The following is a 22,173-nucleotide window of genomic DNA, read 5'->3' on the forward strand; positions in this document are numbered from 1 at the left end:
TATTGAGAACACACATAAGTTACATAACGCACTGTCGATTATAAATGAAAATAAATTATAGACAACTTGTACAGTGATTCTCAGAAAAAAATGTAATTTAAATATTATTTGCTATCAATATAAATTTACTTTATTGATATACTTTATTGTAGACTTCTAAGCATTTTGCATAGACTTACAATAACAATAATAAAGAATACTTATTGTTTTTTACAGAACATTTCTGCGAATAGAGAGAGTGCTTATCTGTTCCGATTCTTTAAGATCTTTAAGAGTGATCTTTAAGATCACTAACTGTTATTCGGAACAAGAACATTAAGGATGTCCATATCGCAAACATCCTGTCTGTTTTATATATATTAAACCTAATGGGACAATGTGTGTTTGTATGGGCTCCAGGTCATCCTGATATCTCAGGAAATGAAATCGCGGACGAAGATGACAGAATTCGCGAATAACAATTCGCGAAAATATGAACATAATCCCTATTCACACGGCAGACGTTAAAAATCATCAAAGATTATCAGAAATATGTTGAGTAATGAATGGAGAAGACTATACACGAAACTGAATGCGATTAATATTACTCCATACAAATAGTAAAGCGATGCAAAACTGACTCGCTGGGAACAAATGGCAGTGGCCAAACTTAGAATCCGATACGCACGAATAACAAATTCATATTTGTTACCAGCGAAGAAAGGCCAATTTGCAATGTATATGATAATCCACTTACTGTTAAACATATACTGGAAGAGTGTACATAATATGGAAATCTCAGAAAGAGGTAGGGCTAAGAAATAATACTGCTGATTTGGAAAATGGCAACGAAGAAAAAAATATTTGATTACCTACAATCCAGCGGTTTACTAACGCTTTTGTTGTAAGTTTTCGACGAAATCAGTATGTGTTTAGTTGAGAAAATCCTCTATATGAAGTCAATTTATACCTGAATACAGAGTTTTCAATTTTACATGTTATTATCCAACATTTTCTGTGTATTTATTTTGTTTTATATTTATATGTGTATGTATTTTGTGTTTAATATTTTAGTTTTATTTTTGTATTTTTTTGTAAATATCACCTTTAATTCTTTATGTTCTATGTATCTGTATTATTTAAATATCTCAATGCTAAGCATATTATTATTTTTTGTGTATTTATTAAAATGTAAGGCCTCTGAACATCCTTAATCTCTTTTTAGAAAATTTGACGAGGATTAATGTCCTTATTCGTCGATGCTCATATAACTCAATAAAAAAAATGCAACTATTTTAATTTAACATCACAGAAACTGATAGGAAAAGCAATTTAATAATTAAAAAACGCAATTAAAAATAAAAGCAATTTAAAAATAACTGTTTGCTCTTAATTAATATTTTAAATAGATTTTTGTAAATTATCTTACCTTTACAATGTCAAGATTATTCCTACACGATGTTTCGAGACGTCCTTTTAGCTTTCGTAATTCTTTCCCTAAAGTTTCTATCATTCTATCTTTGCTCTTTAGTTTTTCCAGCTGTAAAAGTACAAAAATAAGTATATAAATAACAGAAAAATTAATTTATAATTATTTAGTTCTTAAATCTAAAGAAACTAATTTCAATGAATTTAACCTAAATTAAAAAAAAAAAAAAAAACTAAAAAAATAATTATTATAATATAAAATAACTGATATTAAAGGATTAAAAAGTTATATTAAAGAAACAAGGGGAATATTTATATCTGAATTCTTCTTCTACCGAGCTACTGACGATTGAATTTTGGATTGAAAATTCACGTACATGCGGTCCGCTACCTTCTTACCTCATCTTTATTCTCTGGTGTTGTCAGTCGTTACGATTTCACCAAACGCTTACTTACAAGAAGAGATTTATTGATGTAATTACATTGTTAGAATTATACAAGAAGGGAACAAACAGAGAGGTGATTGACAGAGGTGGTCCACAATTGATGCGAGGGCTACGAGCGAATGAGTAAAAAGGCTGACATCAACAGAATTCTCTTCGAGATGATAAACTTGTAGGGCAAAACGGTCGGAGTAATTTAATTGATATAGTCGTTAGTTCTTTCATAGCGCACACTAGAGAAGAGGATTTAATTGTTATATGAATAATATAGTGTGTCGTTTCGTAGAGCAAGACGCTTAATACAACAAACAATACATGAATATCTGAATTCTATGTCTATAAATATTTCTAAACTACAAAATTACCTTTTGTAATTTACCTCTAATTTACATTAACAATTTAAGTAATTATTACATATTTTACATGAAAATGATGTAACAAATTCTAATGAAAGACAATATCCGTGAAAACAACACATTTTTTAAGCAGTAGATATTCCCCTTTCTGTCTAGATTATCCTTGACAGTGTAATTTGAATTATGTGAATTTCTTCTTACATTAAAGTACTTTAAGAAATACTCATACAAATATATTACAATACGAATTAGGCGTATAATCAAAATAAAATTACCCATAAAATAACAATCTAAAAATAGTAATATTTGTAAAATTTAAAAGCATATCTTTTAACGATTTTTTCCGACAACAAGAAGTCATAAAATTGATCGTAAAATTATGCGGGAGTAGAAATACTGCTTAGTTAGTTTTGTGTTTGATTTACCGGTTTTCAGATTGCGGTTTCTCTTACATAACGATAAAATATATGTTTGAGTTAATGATTTATTTTAAAACATTTGTTTTATAGGAACTTATTTTAGTGATTCTAAATTATTATTCTAACTTTCTCCGATAAAGATATGCTATTTTATGCTTTCAAATTTACATATTGATAATTTTACCGACCAATTAATGCTAATTCAATGAGTAGAGTTATTCATAACGATTTTAAATTTAAATTCCAGTATGAAACGAGTTGTTTTAACGAAAAATAAAGACATTATTTATACCAAGTAAAATTATTGCTTATTTATTTATAATTTCGTGAACATTATCAATTCCTTATTCCAATATTTCTGTATTTTATATTATAGGTACTCCAAACAGAAACTGGTCAAGTAAAATGCTCAAATAACTAAAATCATTCCGCACAGGCATCAACATTTTATTACATAGTTTTGTTAATACATTTTAGAACAACTGCGCATCTACATCAAACCGTATTTATTTATTACTTATACAATTTTTAGTGCTGTAAAATTCTGAATTATTTTTGGTCGATCTCTGTGGCGGAGTGGTAACGTTTCGGCCTTTCATTCAGAGACCCCGGATTCTAATTCCGGTCAGGAATGGTATTTTTCATAAGCTACAAATTTTCATTCTCATATTCCCTCGTACAAGATTTTTTTTATACTTCTATGGTGAATTAATTCATGAGTCAAAAAATAAAAATAAAAATATAATATACTTCACTAAGAAATAATTTATTAACAAATCAAGTTTTTCTTAGAGTTTTTACTATAGAATTATTATTTTACTAGTCATATGCCATATTATATTTACTGATTATTATAAAATATTATTATGTATTCACTAATATTAAATAATTTTTAGAAATGACTAAAATCAGAAGATTCGGAACATAAAATTGCCCCTTTTATAGCAATCAGTGCTTCAGTACTCCAAGAAATACAGAGAAATTCAAGAAATAAAATGTTAATTAATATTTGGGAAAGAACAATCAACGCTTTTAATGCTGAGGCAAAAAACTAGAAATGATTATTTAATAGTAACTGATCTAAGTGCTATAAGATTGACTATTTTCGGAGTAAAAAGGAAACTTTCTCTCTGCTTTAGCTAAAGTAGCTAGTTTGTGCTGAAGATATATTTATTATCTTATAATGCTAGAACAAATTGTGATAAAGAAGATTTCTGACATAGGTTATTTATTCTTACACTATAGTGAAAAATTAATGATGCATGAAAAAAGATAACTAAGACTTTTTTTGGGGGTGAGGTAATTTATTATGAAGTTTTATGTAAAATTATCATTATATGTTAAAATAAACTAAAAAAAGTTTTTGTTCCCCCAGTTACAAAATCACTTTCCAAGAAATGGAAAAAACTAAAAATATATTTCACTGAAAAATGTATATCCAATAAAATGTTAAATTTATTATTTTATTCAAATTTATTTTTTTTTAATTTTAATTTTTTTTTATGGGGAATGAATTTTACTGTATTATTGTTATTAAAAATCTATTATTTAAATTTTTAATAATACAAAAAATGTTAAATAAACCCAAAAACGTTTTAAAAAATTAAAAAGATTAATATTTTTAAACTTATCGGTTCCCCACTTCTAATATTGCCTCCAAAATATTTTTTTTGGAGCACTTTCACTACAACTATGTCTAGGAAGACAAAAAGATTTTGGTTAAAAAATATGTATTAAATAAAAAGATTATTTCATTTTTTGGGAAAGGGGAAATTTTGAGCAAAACCTTTTTACATCTCCTGGAAATATTGATCCGAAAATGTTATCAACAAATTGCTCTATACGACTTTCCGAATGCATTTCATCAAAATTGGTTTATTCAGTCAAAAATTATTAAGATACAAACAAGCCAACACAGTTACATACTTTGATATATAAATATTAACTTCTTCTTTTTTCTTTTTTTAGGACCCCTGGGTCATGAAACGTCGAGGAATGCAAAAAATCCATAACCAATTTTTTGACTGATTACCATACTTTCCTTTTTGCAGCACAGCTATGATGCCAGGAAAGTGAAATTAATATTATATGATACAAATAAAATATCAAAGTATATAAAAAAATATATGTGCAGAACAAAAAAAAAAACTTCTTATTCCTAAGGTTAATGTTGTGAGAAGTAATCATTTTTAACAAAAGTTTAATACCTAAAATAAAAAAGTCATTTTGATCGAAACTACTTAAAATCACATATTTATCTAATTCATTTTTTAGGTTAATCTATTATAATGGAATAAATAAGTTTCATTGAGCAGACATGCAAATTTGTTTATATATCTCATATTATTAAAACAAAATTAAAAATCCGTTGTGGACACCACAAGACTTCCTTGTATGCCTATTAGATTACATATATTTTTTGTTACATTTTTTCATATCTTTTTTGTAATTGAATTATTATTTACTGTAAAACATTTTTTACAATCAGAGGTTAATAATTATTAATAAATCAATGTATTTAAATTAAGAAAAAAAAGTTAAAAGAAAGGAAATGAAGTCTGATTTGAACCGATGTGCAAGTGAACCACTTATTTCTTATTTATACAGTTTAAAAAAAAAACAATACATTTTAAATGTATAAATAAATAAATTTTATAAATGTCCTTGTAAGACGAAATATTTCGTTAATTAAAATTTCACTTAGCTATAACTCTGGAACCAATGAAAATAAGTACCACTTATGATATATCGTTGTAAAGTTCTCAACGAGGGCCTATTACTGCAGTTAAGAAAAAGTCCGAAATCCAAATGTTTTGGATTTTGGGCTTAATTGGACACTTTTGGTTCAGTCGATTGCAATCAAAAGGGGAGGTGCACAACTTGATGTTACAACAGTCGTAAATCCAAAATTTCAACATTGTACGGCTAATCGTTTTTGAGTTATGCGAGATACATACATACGTACATACAAACGTCACGCCAAAACTAGTCAAAATGGATTCAGGGATGATAAAAATGGATATTTCCGTTGAAATTTGAAAACCAAAATATTTCGTGATCACAATACTTCCTTTACTTCGTACAAGGAAGTAAAAAGATAATTTTCCAAATTACATTTAAATACAAATTACATTACTACATTTAAATAATTTTAAATATTAGTTACTATTTATGACATTTTTTTTTTAATTTTTATTTTAAAGTTCAAAACGATTAAGTTAAGTTTAAGAAACTAAGTGAAAGTATGGGTTGCCTTACTTATATGAGATTTTACATGATTGGGACAAATAACAAACTTATTATTTTACTAATTACTAGCATCTAGCCTCCACCTTCCAAACATTTCACTTGTATCAAAATAGAGAGTAATGAGAAACTAGGATAGAAATACTCAATATATATTAAGTATGAATGAGATAGAATATATAATAAGAGAAATATACAGCGAAAGATAGATTAAAAAAAATATATATATATAAATAAAAGAAAGGGGGGTAGTGTTGGCTTCCGGCTATCACGACATTGGAGTTCATGATGATTTTTATGTAGTAGTGATTATTTTAATCATTTACTGCCTTCCAACATGTCTACCATTTTAAAAACAAATGTCCAGTACGGTTTAACTAAAAGTTAAACAAGTTCACATTTACATTATCTGATGTTAAATTTATTTATTTTTTATAAATGTAATAAATTCATACTACAAACGTATGGTTTTACGTTAATTAAAATAAAATATCGCCTATTTAAATATCATTACAAACATTTAAATATACCCTTCAAGATAACCTCAAAAAACAGCTCCAGCACAAAATAATAATGAATTATTTAATTACTAGAGGTTATCTCTAAACTAAAGACCAATTCATTGTAAAAAAATTATTCTGAAAATGTTATAAATATTTTTTATTTCTCTTAAACTACATACCTTATACTACTTCTCTACGTAATCGCCACATCAATTAAGACATTTATCGTAGCGATATACCAGCTACAATATACCCTCGACGTATTGTTCTGCCGTCAGTTCATTTAGCCACTGATTGACAACATTTTAAGTTCATCACCATCCGCGAATTGCTTACCACACAAAACTTCTTTCAATTTCCAAAATAAATAGTAATTAGGAGCTAAGTCCAGACTATATGGTGGGTGATTGTAAATTTTCCATTCAAATGTTCTCAGTAAATCACAATTTGGACCCGCAACTTGTAGACGTGCATTATCGTGCAGCAGGACGACGCCTTCGGTCAGCCGCCCACGTCGCCGATTTTGAATGGTGCGCCGTAACTTCCGTACAGTTTTGTAGTAGGCTACGTAGTTTTGTAGTCGTTCTACGTGGCATGAAATTAATCAGCAGTATCCCAATCCGATCCCAAAAGACTGTGGCCATCAGTTTGCGTTCCAATGGCTGTGGCTTGATCTTTGTTGGTCTGGTTGGTGATTGAAGATGACGCCATTCACTTGACTGCCGCTTTCTTTCTGGCATGTAATACAAATCCATGTTTCATCGCCGGTAACAATGTATTAAGTAATTCATCATCTTTTCCTGTGTAGCGCATCAAACACTCCAAAGCAGATCCCATTCGGATTTTTTTTGTGACGTTCCGTTAAGACGTGCGGCACCATGCGTACACAACCTGAAACCTAAATTTTATAAACAATGCGACCGATAACAGCTCTTGAAACATCACAAAGAAGAAGAAGGGCCAGGTTGGAAATCGTTGAGCGACGATCTTTTCTGATTTCATCATCGACGCGTTTCAACAAGTCCTCGGTGATTATCGAGGGCCTCCCCGAACGTTCTTCATTGTACACTTTAATTCTTTTATTTTTAAACCTTTCAGACATTTCTTTCATTCATTATATTATCACCGTACCCAGCAACCAACTGCTTATGAATTTCTGCTGGCCTAACATTTTGATGGTTTAATTTTTGACGTATAATTCCATATACTTCACAGTCGGCGCCAACATAGATTTTCCTATTCATTTTATAACGTAATAACACATATGTAATCAAAGATACTACAACGCGACAACTTAAAGACAACAATGCAATGTGTAGATAACAAGTGTGGCCATGAACGACACAGGTTCGTCAACCTAAGGAGAGAAATTTCCTAGCGGTCTTTCCTTTAGAGATATCCTCGTATATATTATTTAATATCTATAAATGTATATTATATGGCACAGTAATTAGTAAATAAACTAACTAAAAAGACAAGGATAGAATTATTCATTTAATATACATAGACTACACAATTTTGCAATCAACAAAAAACACGTAAATACTCTTTGACATATAAATTAATTGTTTTACTATAAATTCGAATGGATGGAAAATATGCACACTTCTAAATGCAAAAGTTAAATATCAATTCATTTTATAAGTTTTATTATAACAAAATTATATTTTGTTACTTCCTTGTACGAAGTAGAGGAAGTATTGTAATTGCGAAAAATTTCGGTTTCAGATTTCAACGGAAATATCTATTTTGTCCATCCTTGAATTCATATTGACTAGTTTCGGCGTGACAACTGTAGGTACGTACGTTTGTATCTCGCATAACTCAAAAACGATTGATGTTGAAATTTTGAATTTAGGACTCTGTAAGATCTAGTAGTTGCGCACCTCCCCTTTTGATTGCAATCGACTGAACCAAAAGTGTTCAAAAAAGGCCAAAATCAAAAAATTTGGATTTTGGATTTTTTCTAAACTGCAGTAATAAGTACTTATTGAGATATTTTCAACGATATATCATAAGTGCCATTTATTTTCATCGGTTCTAGAATTAGCCAAATAAAATTTTAATTAATGAAATATTTGAGATTTCATCTCCTTTTAATTTTGTTTTAACTATTTTTTTAAAAATTTAAATACATTGATTTATTAATAATTATTACCTTTTGATTTAAAATAATTTTTACGATAAATAATAATTTAATAATAATAATAAAAAAATGAAAACAAAAAAAGTTATTAATGAAATAAAATTTTATGTCCTTTTAATATTTTTTTTAAATTCGTATAAGTAATTTAATAGGAGTGCAAGGAAGTCATGTGGTGTTCACATCAGATTTTTTATTATTGCTACACCGATCTCCGTGGCGGAGTAGCAGCGTCTCTTGCCTTTAATACAGAGGTTCTGGATTCGAGTCACGTCAGATATCTCATTTTTTAAACGCTAGTTTCAAAAAAAAATAATTTATTATCATCCACCGATAGCTGTTATAATGTACCCGCCAGAATAAAACGGAATGTATAGGAGTTTTAATTACTGTATGACTTTGTCTTCTTAAAGTAAGTTATAAACGTTCAAGATATTTATTCATTTTTCCGAGTGGAGAGATTGTATTTATTTAATAATATCAAAAATACAACAATATTGAATTTGAATATTATTTTTTCTTTGTAGCAACAGGCTGATGCTAAAAAAATAAAAAATAATGATTTTATTGATAAAAAATACTATTCGGAGTAGAGGCTACATTAAATGATTGTACCAATAAAAAATCATAAAGGAGTTATGAATAAAATACAATAATTCACAAAATTGTTTATATGTTACAGATTTTTAATTTTATTCATCTCGGATAAATAATAATTTATATATGTAATACAGAAGAAACCATCATAGGATAATAATATTCGGCTTCAGAAACTAATGTAGTAATTTTTATAACCAGTTTAAAGAAACATTTATATAACTTAAACTTAAATGCTTCTTTAGAAAATAGAATTTCCTGTAAATGTTCTCCCACTAACTCAAACAGCGATATAAGCTTCGTTGTTTGGCTATCAAGGACAAATTTATTGTTATCGTAAATGTGGTATACTTCAAACTAATTCTTTTAGAAAATAAAATTGAGCCAAATTTAATTAAATAATGTTAAATAATAACAGAAAGCTCAATAAATTCGATTATAAAGTTATTGTCTTTTTAGTAACGTATAATTCTAAACAATAACATTTAAAATATTTTATTTAAAAGTTATATTTATGATATTGATTGAAAATTAAGATTAAAAATAGCGGTACATACAAGTAAGATAAAAATGTAATAAATAATATATTGTATATTGTTTCTACTAATGATCAATTTGTAATTTTTTTTTCAATAGCGTGACCTTAGAAAATAAGGACATACAGGTGGGTTATCAAATGATACGAACTCTTTTATTACAAAAGTGAGTTGCCGTAATGCAGTGATCCGAAACGAGAGTTTAGTTTACTTGTATACGCATGACTTTCAAATATAACAAACTAATTTATATACCTTTTTTTATAATGTATAAGAAACTGTTTTCCTTATTTATCTGTACGTGTATATTTGTATTATATTTATTTTATTTTATTGTTGTGTATACCCAAAATCATTATTTTTTTATTTGTACTTTACTTTTTTTACCGATAACGGAACCTAGTTAATAGATTTAAATATACAGAGTGTATGACGGAGTTTTTCCGGGACCTTCATAGCCTATTATACTCGAGAAAATAATGGAAAAAATTCATATAAACCTACTACGTCCTAAAATGCTTTGTTTCCTAGTTACGGCTAGTGAAATATTTCACTACCCCGGTGAAATGACGTCGTACTGAAATTTTTTGAACGTTAATTAAGGGGCAAAATTAGTGATTCCTTATGGTTTTTGACCTGAAAAAAACTAATAAAATAGGTTCCAGAACCGTATATGTAGTAGGTTTTGATAAATCTGAGGTGAAAACCAACAATAAATGGTTTAAGATAAGTTGAATAAAACAAAAAAAAGTTAGAAAAAATCGAATTTTATTTAGTAACAAAACACTAGACCAAAGTGCATTGTAGCAGCAATTTATAATAAATGTTCGAAAATAAGGCCACCAATTTTAACACATTTCTTGGAACACTTCTGTACTGCTTTATTCGCTCTTTTTAGTTTTTCAGTGTTCTTAAGTTGCTAAGTCGCATCAATAATGCAGACAATTAATTCCTCACGAGAACGTATTTTTTCGTTTTATATACGATATTTTTCATCTAAAATCTAAAGGCGAATATCTGAAGATGTTAAGATCAGGCGATCTTGGTGGCCAGGAATATGAACCTCCACGACCGATCCACTTCTTAGGAAATTACATAAATGATGATTTAAATTAGTGGAAATGGCAGAAGAGAAGCGGGGTGGCATGCCATCATGCTAGAAGTATTTTTTGCGTCTCAGCACTGCAGGAAAATCTTCAACCAACTGCTGCAATTCTTCTTGAAGAAAGTGCAAGTAGACCTCTGCATTTAAACGGCCAGGTAATATGAACGGTCCAAACAGCTGATTGTGAAGGAGGCCGCACCATAAATTGACGCTGAATCGGTGTTGAAAATTGTTTTCTATCGTTTCATGAGGATTTACTTCTGCCTATGTATGCTCATTGGGTATGACGCCATCTTAAGTCTTTTTGACGCCATCTTAAGTGAAATTTCCCTCGTCGGTAAATAAAATATCGATTTGTATTCCACCAGCTGCAGAACTCCAAGCAAAGCTGATTGTCTCCTGGGTATAGATGTTGAACTGGCTTATGATAACGATAAAATTTGTTTTGTTTCAGTGCCCTTCAAACCATCGAATGTGGAATAAAAAGTGTGGGAGGAGGTATCTCGTGCTGCCAGTTGGTGGAACTGAAAAATGTATTTTTAGAGCCGTAACTTTTCATTTAATTTATAACATCGAACTCTAAACAAGAAACAAACAAAAATGTGTCCATACCTCTACGAATTGTAACTGTAAAACTTATCAATTTTTAGTTTAGAACACCCATTTAAAAATAAAAAAAAACCTCTAGTTATAGATTTTACAAATCAAAATCAGTTATTTTACAAATAAAAATCAGAAAATAAAACTCTAAAAATCTCTCTTTTCGGATTTATTTTAAAAAAATAATCTTGCCTAATATTGTCAAAAAAATTATTAAAGGCGATTAATAAATGCAAAAATTAACGAGGTAATTATTTTCAAAATTTAACAATTTTGGAGATATGTACCCTTCAACTCCATCGTGCATAATATTTAATCCAATGGTAGTTCAAATTTTATTATTGCTATAGCGAAGAATGTTTTGGAACACGACAAATAAAATGAATATAACGTCTGTGTAGAATATAATTCATTGATTGTAGAACGTGCTAAGTATTTTTAATCCTTAATTAAAGAAGGTGATAATTTTATTTATTATAAATTTGTAAGTTGATTAATATGTACAATATACGTATAAAAGGTATTGTAACATTAGATTTGTATTTTACATGTTGTTATAGTGAATCACCAAAATATTTATTATAAAACGAGTAACGGGATAGAAATCCTGCCACGATAATAATATTCAGATTTTACGCTAACACTTTCTATTCCATGGGCCTATCTCCAATATCTTTTTATTTTTCATCGATCCACAGCTGCAAAGCTGAGTGTAATTGTAATATAGTTACGCTGCTATAAACACGGTAAGCAGCACAGGTCCGAAATAGCTTAATAAAACTGAACCAAGGACTCTTAAAAAAAATATCGAACATTTCATTCACTCATTAGTTTTGTTGTTATCAGCTTTTTATTATAAATAAAATTTTATTTATAATGTCTAACGTTTAACTGACTGTGGGAGATAGATACGTATAACTAACTGCATACATGTCAGATGAAGTACGCCGTATTTCACCTTATATAAACATAAATCGATTTAAATAAAATAAAATTTTAAACAGATTACAACCTATGTCAAAAGATAATTGATCTTATTTAGTTTTATTATTCATAAAAAAACTCATGAAGTTTTTTATGAACATTTTACTTATTTAAATGTAATAACCAAGATTTCTATTACGTCATGATGTCAATATCTTATTAAAGATAAAAATGCAAAACGATGAATTTAATTTTTGTTATATAATAATGAGCGAGCTATTTTTTCATAATCACCTGTTAATATAAAATAAACTGCAACGGTAGAAAATGTAAATTTATGAAAAGAAATTTATATAAAATAGGAAGTAAATATTTTACTAAATATTATTTTTTAAGAGGAAATATTTATTTACTTTTTAATATTGTGTAATAAAACTTTCTAATTAAATTATTTACTAATTACATCGATATTTTTCTATCTACATCTCATCTATTGTAAATAAATGATGCGTCTAGTACTTGATTATAATAGCACGTACACTGCAATGTTATGGTGGCAAAAATAGTTTTGTTTTCCCAACGATTGAACAAGTAAACCATCCGCTGTATGAAGAAAAAATTGCTTGAACCATTGCGACAAAGAAAGTTAATTACTGACTTTCATTTTATATTGTATGTATACGGTACAACAGGCGGCATGATGCTCGCAACTTGCTGTGAAAAAAAAGATAGCCGCGGTGAAGTAGATGGCGGGGTTTAATGTTGTGCCTTTGTAATAATATTAGATGAATAAAATTTCCAGTAAAGCTGTTTTGGTATTTGTTTTATCTTTTAAACAAGATTATCCATTACTACAGAGTATGAAAATAGATTTATGTTATTACGTACAGTATTATTTATGAACGGATTTACCATTAAAATAAATTACTAAATCATTGAAACAAAATTTATATCATGTTTAAATATTCAAAAAGTGTTGAGGATTATTTATTTAGCTATATTAACATAATTATCAGATATACTGCTATTTAAAATTGTACTAGTTATTGAATGAAAACACTGTTTCAAAAGAGTGAAACAGAATGCAAAGATGGAGAATGCTTAATTTCTCTACCAAACATATGAACATAATACAAAAAAAAATTGATGTGGACAACAGACTTCCTTGTACACATACTATATTACAATTATTTTTTTTAAAATGAAAAGTTCATAAAATTTTACTTCATTAAAAACTTCTGATATTTTTTTTTCATTTTAAGATAATTTTATTTAAAGTAGAAACAGGCAAACTACCAAACGAATAAAAACCTAAAAAATACTGTAAAAAATAAAAGTTTACAATAATAAAACTGGCATTTATTCTAATAGTCTTATGTTAAATAAAAATATAAATAAATGCAATATCCATAAAGAGTATACGATAACAGAGCCTTAATAAGGATTTCGTTGTAATAAACGTAATTTATGTTTCAACAGAGATTTTTTACGACGTGGGAATATTCTGTTCAAATATCTGTACATAAGATCATTTTACACAGACGTTTAAAATAACTCTGGATCCTACTGATCGATTTTCTTTATACTTGTTAAACAGACACTACTATCGCGGTGAAAGAAGTATTAAATCAAATTATGAACTTCATTGCCGGATTTTTTTTACTGAAGGAAGTATTAGAGCAAGATGAATTGGAAAACAAAAATTCAAAACTTTTAAAAGACTTTTAATTAACAGCTGAAACAAGAATCTGTCGACAAAAAGAAAAAGGGTACAAAAAAGGTTAATTTTTTTAATTCTTATCCTAAAATGCTAGTAAAATATCTGTAGTATTTCGTAAATATTATTTATTTTTTAATTTATATTTATTATTTTTTTCTTGTTTAATTAATTAATTTAATTTTTTTTCTGATGATAATTTCTTAACATTCGAAATCATTATGTAATAGATTTTATTTAATTTTTTTTTTCTATCGATTTTGATGGTTTACTTGTTTTATAATTTTTACAATAAACGTTTGCGTCCTTTATTTATATCTATATTTGTTTATTTATATTTGGAACAAAATTATTTTTTTAAAGTTTGAACAGTTGTTTCGAGTCAATTTCGGTGAAAACCCTTTTTATTGTGATTTATTTACTTCTAAGAAAGAACATTCAAGATGCGATATAAAAAAAAAATTTAATTGTAAAATAAATTTGAAATTCCCATTGTTTATTTTTTTTATTTCCACATTAAAAATGTATTTTAATAAAACATTTCAAGATATAATAAAAAAAATTTACTCTTTTAGTTTTAATAGATTAAATATCTATTTACTATCTAACTTAAACGGAGATAAGCTTTTATAAGTTTTTTCGGACCGTTCAGCTGATTCACCAGTGGTGTTGATGGTGGCGCGAATCGTATACGCGGTTAGGAAACTTCTTTGGCAAATGATAAAATAGAATATTTAATATATATGATGTGTTAATTCGCTTAGTATGTGTTTTTTTATATCTTTATATATATATTTCTTGTGTGCGTGTGTATGAAAGTGAACCCCTCCTAAACGGCTGGACTGATTTTGATGAAATTTTGTGTGTGTGTGTTCAAGGGGATTCGAGAATGACAATTTGGTCCAATTTTTTATTAATTAATTATTAATTTTTTATTTATAAGTAGTTATTGATTTTGGAATGTTTTACATTGGATCCGGCAGACTGCACTACCATCGCAGTATTGAATATTCAATAATATTCCATTTTAATTTTAGTCTGTCCCGACAGTTGGTGCTGCGATCAAATTGAGAAAAATATTTCGTAATTTTGTGTTATTATTGTGTTACAAAAAATCACGAGAAAACAGTTTTTTAATAAATAAGAGGCTAATAAATCAGATGGAAATGTAAACAAAGGAAAACCAATCAGATCAATGATGGCTGCAAGATGGCTGCTGTCAAACAAAACGACCAATCACAAAGAGCCCGTATGGCAGTTGCCAATGTAAACAAAATCACAACTGATTAAGTAACAAGTAGGCAGCACTGCGATCGCGTTTAGAATTGTGCGCGTATTGAGAAATATTATATTATTATTTATTGAAATAACGTTTTAAAGTGTAATTAAAAAATATACATAATGCAAATTTGTAAGGTACAGTATTGAAGTGAAAATGTTATTTTATTTATTTATGTGTTGTTGATCTTGGGATGATGGTTTAGGTTCACAATTGGGTCCGGTAGGCAGCGTGTGGGTCCGGTAGGCAGAGCTGCGATCACGTTTTAGTTTTTTTTTTAATTTTTGGTTTATCAGTCAAACCCGGTAGTTTGTGCTGTGATCGGATTCTAGGAATTTTTTTTATTTTGTTGCTTTTTCGCATATCAGTTACTTGCGTCGTAGCTTAGTGTTATTCTTACATTAAAATTCGTATTTAGAGAATAGTTTGAATTAAATCTGATAGGTAGTGCTGTTCTGACAATTGGATTTATTTACATTCTGAATTTTATAGTTACAGGTGAAATTTTATAAGGTTCCGTAATGTTTTGTAAGTTTCTTAATGTTCAGTATTAATTGTAATGATTTTGCAGCCACAACACTTTTTGTTAAAAAATTATTTTCCACCGAATACTGTGATTAGAGAGTGGTGCGAATTAAATCCCATAGGTAGTGCTGTTGTTTTGCCATTTGGATTTATTTACATTCTGACTTTTATAAAGTGAGAGGTTAAATTTTGTTAAATTGGCTAATGTTCAGTTTTTTAAGGTTTTATGAAACTTTCAATTGTTGTCATTTAATTTGTATACTCAGATCTAGCAATAGCGAAGCATTGCCGAGTCTGCTAGAATTGCGCGCTTATTGAGAATATTATATTATATTATTTATTAAAATAACGTTTTAAAGTTTAATTAAAAAATGTACATTGTGCAAATTTGTAAGGTGCAGTATTGAAGTGAGTATTTTACATGATTTTTCATGAATTTTAATCATGTATACATGTGCATTCAATAACAATCAACTTAACCTACAAATTTAAATTGTCAGTTCTCATTTGATTCTAAGTTATGAAGTATTGAACGGCTCTTTGAAAATCTAAGTTTGTAAAATAAATTATAACATTTATAAAATTAAAATATAAGTTACTTATAATATAGTTTAAAGTATATTTAAAAAATTGAATTTATAATGTTTTAGCTGATTAATTTTATAAAAAGTTTTCTAAAATTATTTTTAATTTACAATTATCTAAAATTTGGTAAAATAGATGTTAAAATAAAGAATAAGAAAAATCATGATAAAACTTTAACTACGTTGCTTTTTTTCAGCGCTTTAATTTTTTTATTAATTGATTAATTAAGCTGTTACATGGTTATGAAACATCAAAATTATTAAATTTAAAAAAATATGTAAGAGGTACTTTTTTAGAATGATGTTAAATGAAAATTAGTAGCAATGTGGATGAAAATTTATTAATTACACTAATTATTAATTTTTACGACGTTTCGATTTTTTAATTCAATTTTCATCGGACATCTCAATATTTAGTGAAAATAAATATTAACCATACTACACATAATTAATCAATAAACCCATTACAATAATACAACAATCACAAACTGATAATATCATACTAATAGTCATTTTAATTGAATTTAGAACACATTCCTGCTAATTTTAACTTAATTAAGTTACTTATATTTATGTGTGTGCATTTATTACAGAATAATGCCGCGTCAGGACAACGTCTGTCGGGTCCGCTAGTATATATATATATATATATATATATATATATATATATATATATATATATATATATATATATTGGCTAAAAATGTTATACTGCTTAATCACATAGAAATAAAATTTAATTTTATCTTTGTATGTACGTCCAATTTTTATAAGGTGAATTGGTAGAATTTATTATATTTTTCTGATTAATTCTTATGTGTGTTATTTCTATTCATGGGTAAATGTGCATCCATTTTGTACAATATATGTACCGTAGCCTTCCTGTGCCTAAAATATTTCGTGCAGTGAATATGTTTTAGTTTGTTAATATAATTTCCATATATTTTGAAATTGAATATATTTTTATTATTGTTTCTTTTTAATTTGACATTTCAGAAATAATTGGATTAAAGTAAGCTATTGTTTAAATAACAAGTTAAACATTTTAGTAATTTCTCTATGTATCTTATAGTAAAATACTACGTAATTACTTATAAAAATACAACACATAAAATCTTAATTTAATTTATTAAGATAACAAATGTTTTCGCAGTCTAAATGTTTGCCTTTCGTATATATCTTAATTACATCCCGTACGGGATACGGTAACGAAAAGACAAGAGAAACAGCTAGCTAGTCGTTGAAAATAAATTTCTAAAAAAATATTTTTGGTGCTGCTCATGAAATTTAAATATAACGAATAAGAAATAGAGTATACTACTAGAATTGAACATAATCAACGACTTAGTGGTTTGAAGTTTTATTGAAGAAGATAGGAAAGCAAGTACAGTGAAGAAAGGGAGTATACAGAAACTCGTTTCTCTTACTAAGATAAAAATTAAGGTATTTGGATCAATTTTAAAAATCTTTAACAAAACTAAGTGTAGCGGACAAAATAATGCCACAAGATTGAGACAAATAGAAAAGGTTTGATGGCGAGGTCACAATTTAATACATATTAAAATGTATGTATAAAATTATACATAATTACCCATAACTCATATTTTATTCTTATCCGTTTATATAAATGGAGATCCTTAATTAAAAAGAGATTATGTAAGTTAAGAAGAAAAAAATTTATATGAAGATACCACAGAATGTTTTTAGATAAACATACTCGTTTTACTGAAATTTGAATTTATGGAAATACAACTTTTAGCCGATATGTTAATGATTATAAAGAAATATATTTTGAACTGTTAAAAACTTATTCAGAAGAAAATATTATACTTATATATAATTTTAGTTAATAAAAACCTAACAGTTTTGAAAGAGGAGGAAAATATTTTTAAAATAATTTTGTTTTTTATAATCTTTCCCAAAATATAACATGTAATTAACTTGTTCGTTTACAATGGTAATTTTTTTTTTTATAAAATCTAATTAACATTTACAATTAAAAAAATCTAAAAATCAATTTGGTGGACACCACATTCATCATTTTTTGTGGTGTCCATATCAGTATTTTATGTTAGTTTATATATTCATTTTGATTCACGTTGCTCAAGTAGTTATGTAATGTAAATGAGAACGTGTCGGGTCCGTAACCATGCACACATCAATTCGAATCCGACTTCATATACACATATTTTTTTTAACTTTTTTTTTCATTTAAATATATTGATTAATTAATAATTATTAACATCTGTAAATATTTTTGAATTAAAATGAAAAGTTACTAAAATTTTATTTCTCTAATAACTTCTGTTTTTATCATATATATATTTTTTTATTGTTATTATTTAATTATTATTTATTGTAACATTTTTTTTTTACAATTTGTAAGATCCAAATATTTCATTAATTAAAGTTTTATTTGGCTATAACTCTGAAACCAATGAAAATATGTATCACTTATGATATATTGTTGAAAAGCTCTCAATGAGGGCTTATTACTGCAGTTAAGAAAAATTCCAAAATCCAAATTGTTTTGTTTCGTCACGCCGAAACTAGTTAAAATGGATTCAGGGATGGTAAAATTGATATATCCGTTGAAATCTGAAAACCGAAATTTTTCGTAATTAAAATATTTCCTTTACTTCGTACAAGGAAGTAAAAAACATAAATACAAAAAAAAATACAAATATCGATCTCAGCATTTAATATTAAACGATGCGGTTAAGATGCACTAGTTTAAAATGATATTACAATTACACCAGTCTTTCATTAATTTTCTATCTACATCCTAGGAAAAAAGATAAAAAAGCAATAGTTGAAAATAAAATGTATTTAAACATTGATTATGTTTGTTGCTTTCTCTATTTCAGATTGATGGATAACCTTACTTAAGTTACAAGTAGGAAACATTCTCCGAAGTGCTTTCTCTTCAACTTAATAAGCAATGTACTTGTGTAAGTAAATATATGAATGTACTTACACAAATTAAATGCACTATAAATAATTTCTTAATGATTACAAATGAACGTAAACAAGCTAAAAGTAAATATAGATATCACTGGATTGTTACTGTTACTTAAGTAGCAGGTGACGGGAAAACAAAGTTCACCTATGTTCTAACTAATAATCTCCATTAAATATAATTTACTTTCTACAACAATGGGTAAGTAATCATATTTTTATTATTAACACTGCATTGGACAAAAAATATGTGTTGGAACGAAAAAGAAGAGAGAATATAGAAATAAAAATTAATAATAATATAATTTTTATTGAGATAAAAATATATATGTATTATCCTACATATAAATTCTAGATATTTAAATTTGGTACGACTCATTATAAAGCTTGCTGTTTGCAGATTTATTGATATTTAATTAATTTAATTCAACCAATTTGGTAAATTTAAGGTTGAAAATTTTTTAATCCTTTTTTAAGTAGGTTAAATTTCAGTGCCTTACATTCACTGTAATTTTAAACTTACAAAATCTTCCTTCAAAGAAGACGATCTTGCATATTCTTTCAATACTTCACGAAATATCAGCCTTGTAATGCAAGGATTTCAGGAGTTACAATAAAAAATAAAAAAAAATAAAATAATAAATTCCGCTTCCGCGAAAATTTTTGAAATTCTAGTAGGAATAGATTTACATGATTAATCATGTATGCATTTATATAGGTTTTTGTTAACTAAATAGCACACACATATATATATATGTGTGTACACACGCACACACCTAATTTGATAACTTAATTTTATTACTACGTCATATTTAGGTTGCTAACATTGCATAGCTACGCGTTACTTCTTATGCTATTGACACTTTTTCAGACTCCTATTCTGCAGATAACCAAAATTTAAAAAAACAAAAATAAACTTTTTGAATACTACATGGTGTGTTACATTTTTGTTAAATAAATGTTTAATTCCTTTTTTATAAAATAAAATGCTTAAAATTAAAAATTTCAAGACTTGTATCACATTGCGATTTTGAGAAAAGAATGTAAGCGATTAAAATAAACGGAGAAATTACTTCGGAAGATAAAATCTCCTGGCTTCTAATCCATTTGAGTTACAGTTTCCATCTGGGCCGTTCTCTTCATGTGTTATTTTCCTTCTTTTCTGAACCGGTATTTATTTTTTCTATTTACATTCTCTGTTTCTCTTTCCCGATTTTTGTTGTAATTTTAAACTTTTCTAATTCCCTAACTACCCAAGTTATTAAAATATTGATATTATTGTTTATAATTTAACTTAAGATATTTTAGAATACATTTTAAATCATATTTAAGCTACAAATTGTTTAAAAAAAGTCTACCATCAATCAACACAAGTAAACTTCAAACTTAAGTGGAAGTAGTACAACATCAGTAAATATGATTTAAGCAGAATATAATAACCATTTTCCTACATAAACAAAACTATTCTTCTGGTAATAACAAAATCGGTATAATTCAAATTGGAATCAGAAAACTTAGAGCAATTAAATATGATAGTATAACACAGCCCAAGGGAGTGTCCTGTAGTCTAATGGGCCTCCCCGTCTCGGATCTTACTTTGCTCCCGCTTCAAATCGTCAGAGTAGGATCCACCAAGCCCGGCTATGCCGTCCCTGAATCCCCAATTCGGAAGCCGGGACTCGGTCTTTAGGCTAACGCTTCTAACGGGTACACCCCGAGTGGGGCATCCCCGCCGGGATTCGGTCTTTTTCGCTCGGGGGTTCGAGAGTACCCTTTCCTCATTAGTACTGCCCACTTGTGCAAGCACGAGCGAACGGCAGCTCCGTAGAGGATTATCCCTCATACCCGAGCCCCCGATTCTTCTCCTGAAAGGTGAAAAAAAAGAAATTAAATATGATAGGGAAAAAATACTGAGTATTTAATATGGAATCATCAAAATAAAAATTGAGTTGTAAAAAATTTATTTTTAACTAGAATTTTCTGGGTTTTTTTATTTACATATAAATTCAAAATTCAATTTAATATAAAAAATAACAACTGGAAATAAAAAAATTTATTCAAGATCATTTTATGGAAACTATATTATATATATTTTGATAAGATACAAAAAACCTTAAGCGATTTTATTTTATCCAGTAAGCAATAAAATATCAATTTAGACTTTCTTTTAAACCCCGGGTATGAAATAGATTCGACGGCAATTTATTAGATCAATTGGTATTTGTCTGTCTTTAGATCAATTGGTCTGTCTTTATTAGAACATTGGTATTTGTCTGATGTGATAGACAAATAACCTACATCACATCTACATACATCACATCAGGCAGATAATAAGAACTGAGAAACTCAAAGAGGTACCCGTAACTTTAGCATGAATATAGTAAGCATTTGGCAAAAAACTTACGGAAACCAGGAATAAGAGATCAGTGATAAGGAAAAGGGGTGGAAAGTGAGAAAGGGATGATCTACTCCCAAAGAAACTGTGAAAGAAGCAAACATGGACGTTCCCAGGCAGTGGGGATCTATTCTTTCATTCCTGGAGAGATAGGCATGTCATTACCCAGAAAGGAGCAATACATTTATTTTTCTAATCAAAACGTTTTTGTTCACCAGCTCATTTATAATCTGTAACTTATTGGCTTTCTTCAATGCATTAAAAACAGTAAAGAGTTACCTATGGACATGCTTAGACTTCCTTAACAGAAACCTTGTTCATCTTCAGAATTTTATGACTTACTAAAATATCCAACAGAAATGGTCATGGATGACCATATTTCCACTGGAAATATGGTTATTTCATCAAAAATCGTTTATAAAAAGTACTATCACAA

The 22,173-nt window shown here is 27.9% G+C and overlaps 1 protein-coding gene across 4 annotated transcripts in view; it reads right to left on the bottom strand.

The window, feature by feature from the left end:
* Positions 1–22,173, bottom strand: part of LOC142325156 (uncharacterized) — a 506,788-nt gene that overhangs the window by 382,564 nt on the left and 102,051 nt on the right. For all 4 annotated transcript variants that reach the window (XM_075366560.1, XM_075366557.1, XM_075366558.1 and 1 more), the window contains exon 5: positions 1,409–1,519. In XM_075366560.1, coding sequence (XP_075222675.1) covers positions 1,409–1,519 — 111 coding nt within the window. The remainder of the gene's footprint in view (positions 1–1,408; positions 1,520–22,173) is intronic.

This window comes from Lycorma delicatula, chromosome 5, assembly GCF_047948215.1.
Source record: "Lycorma delicatula isolate Av1 chromosome 5, ASM4794821v1, whole genome shotgun sequence".
NCBI classification, from domain to species: Eukaryota; Metazoa; Arthropoda; class Insecta; order Hemiptera; family Fulgoridae; genus Lycorma; species Lycorma delicatula.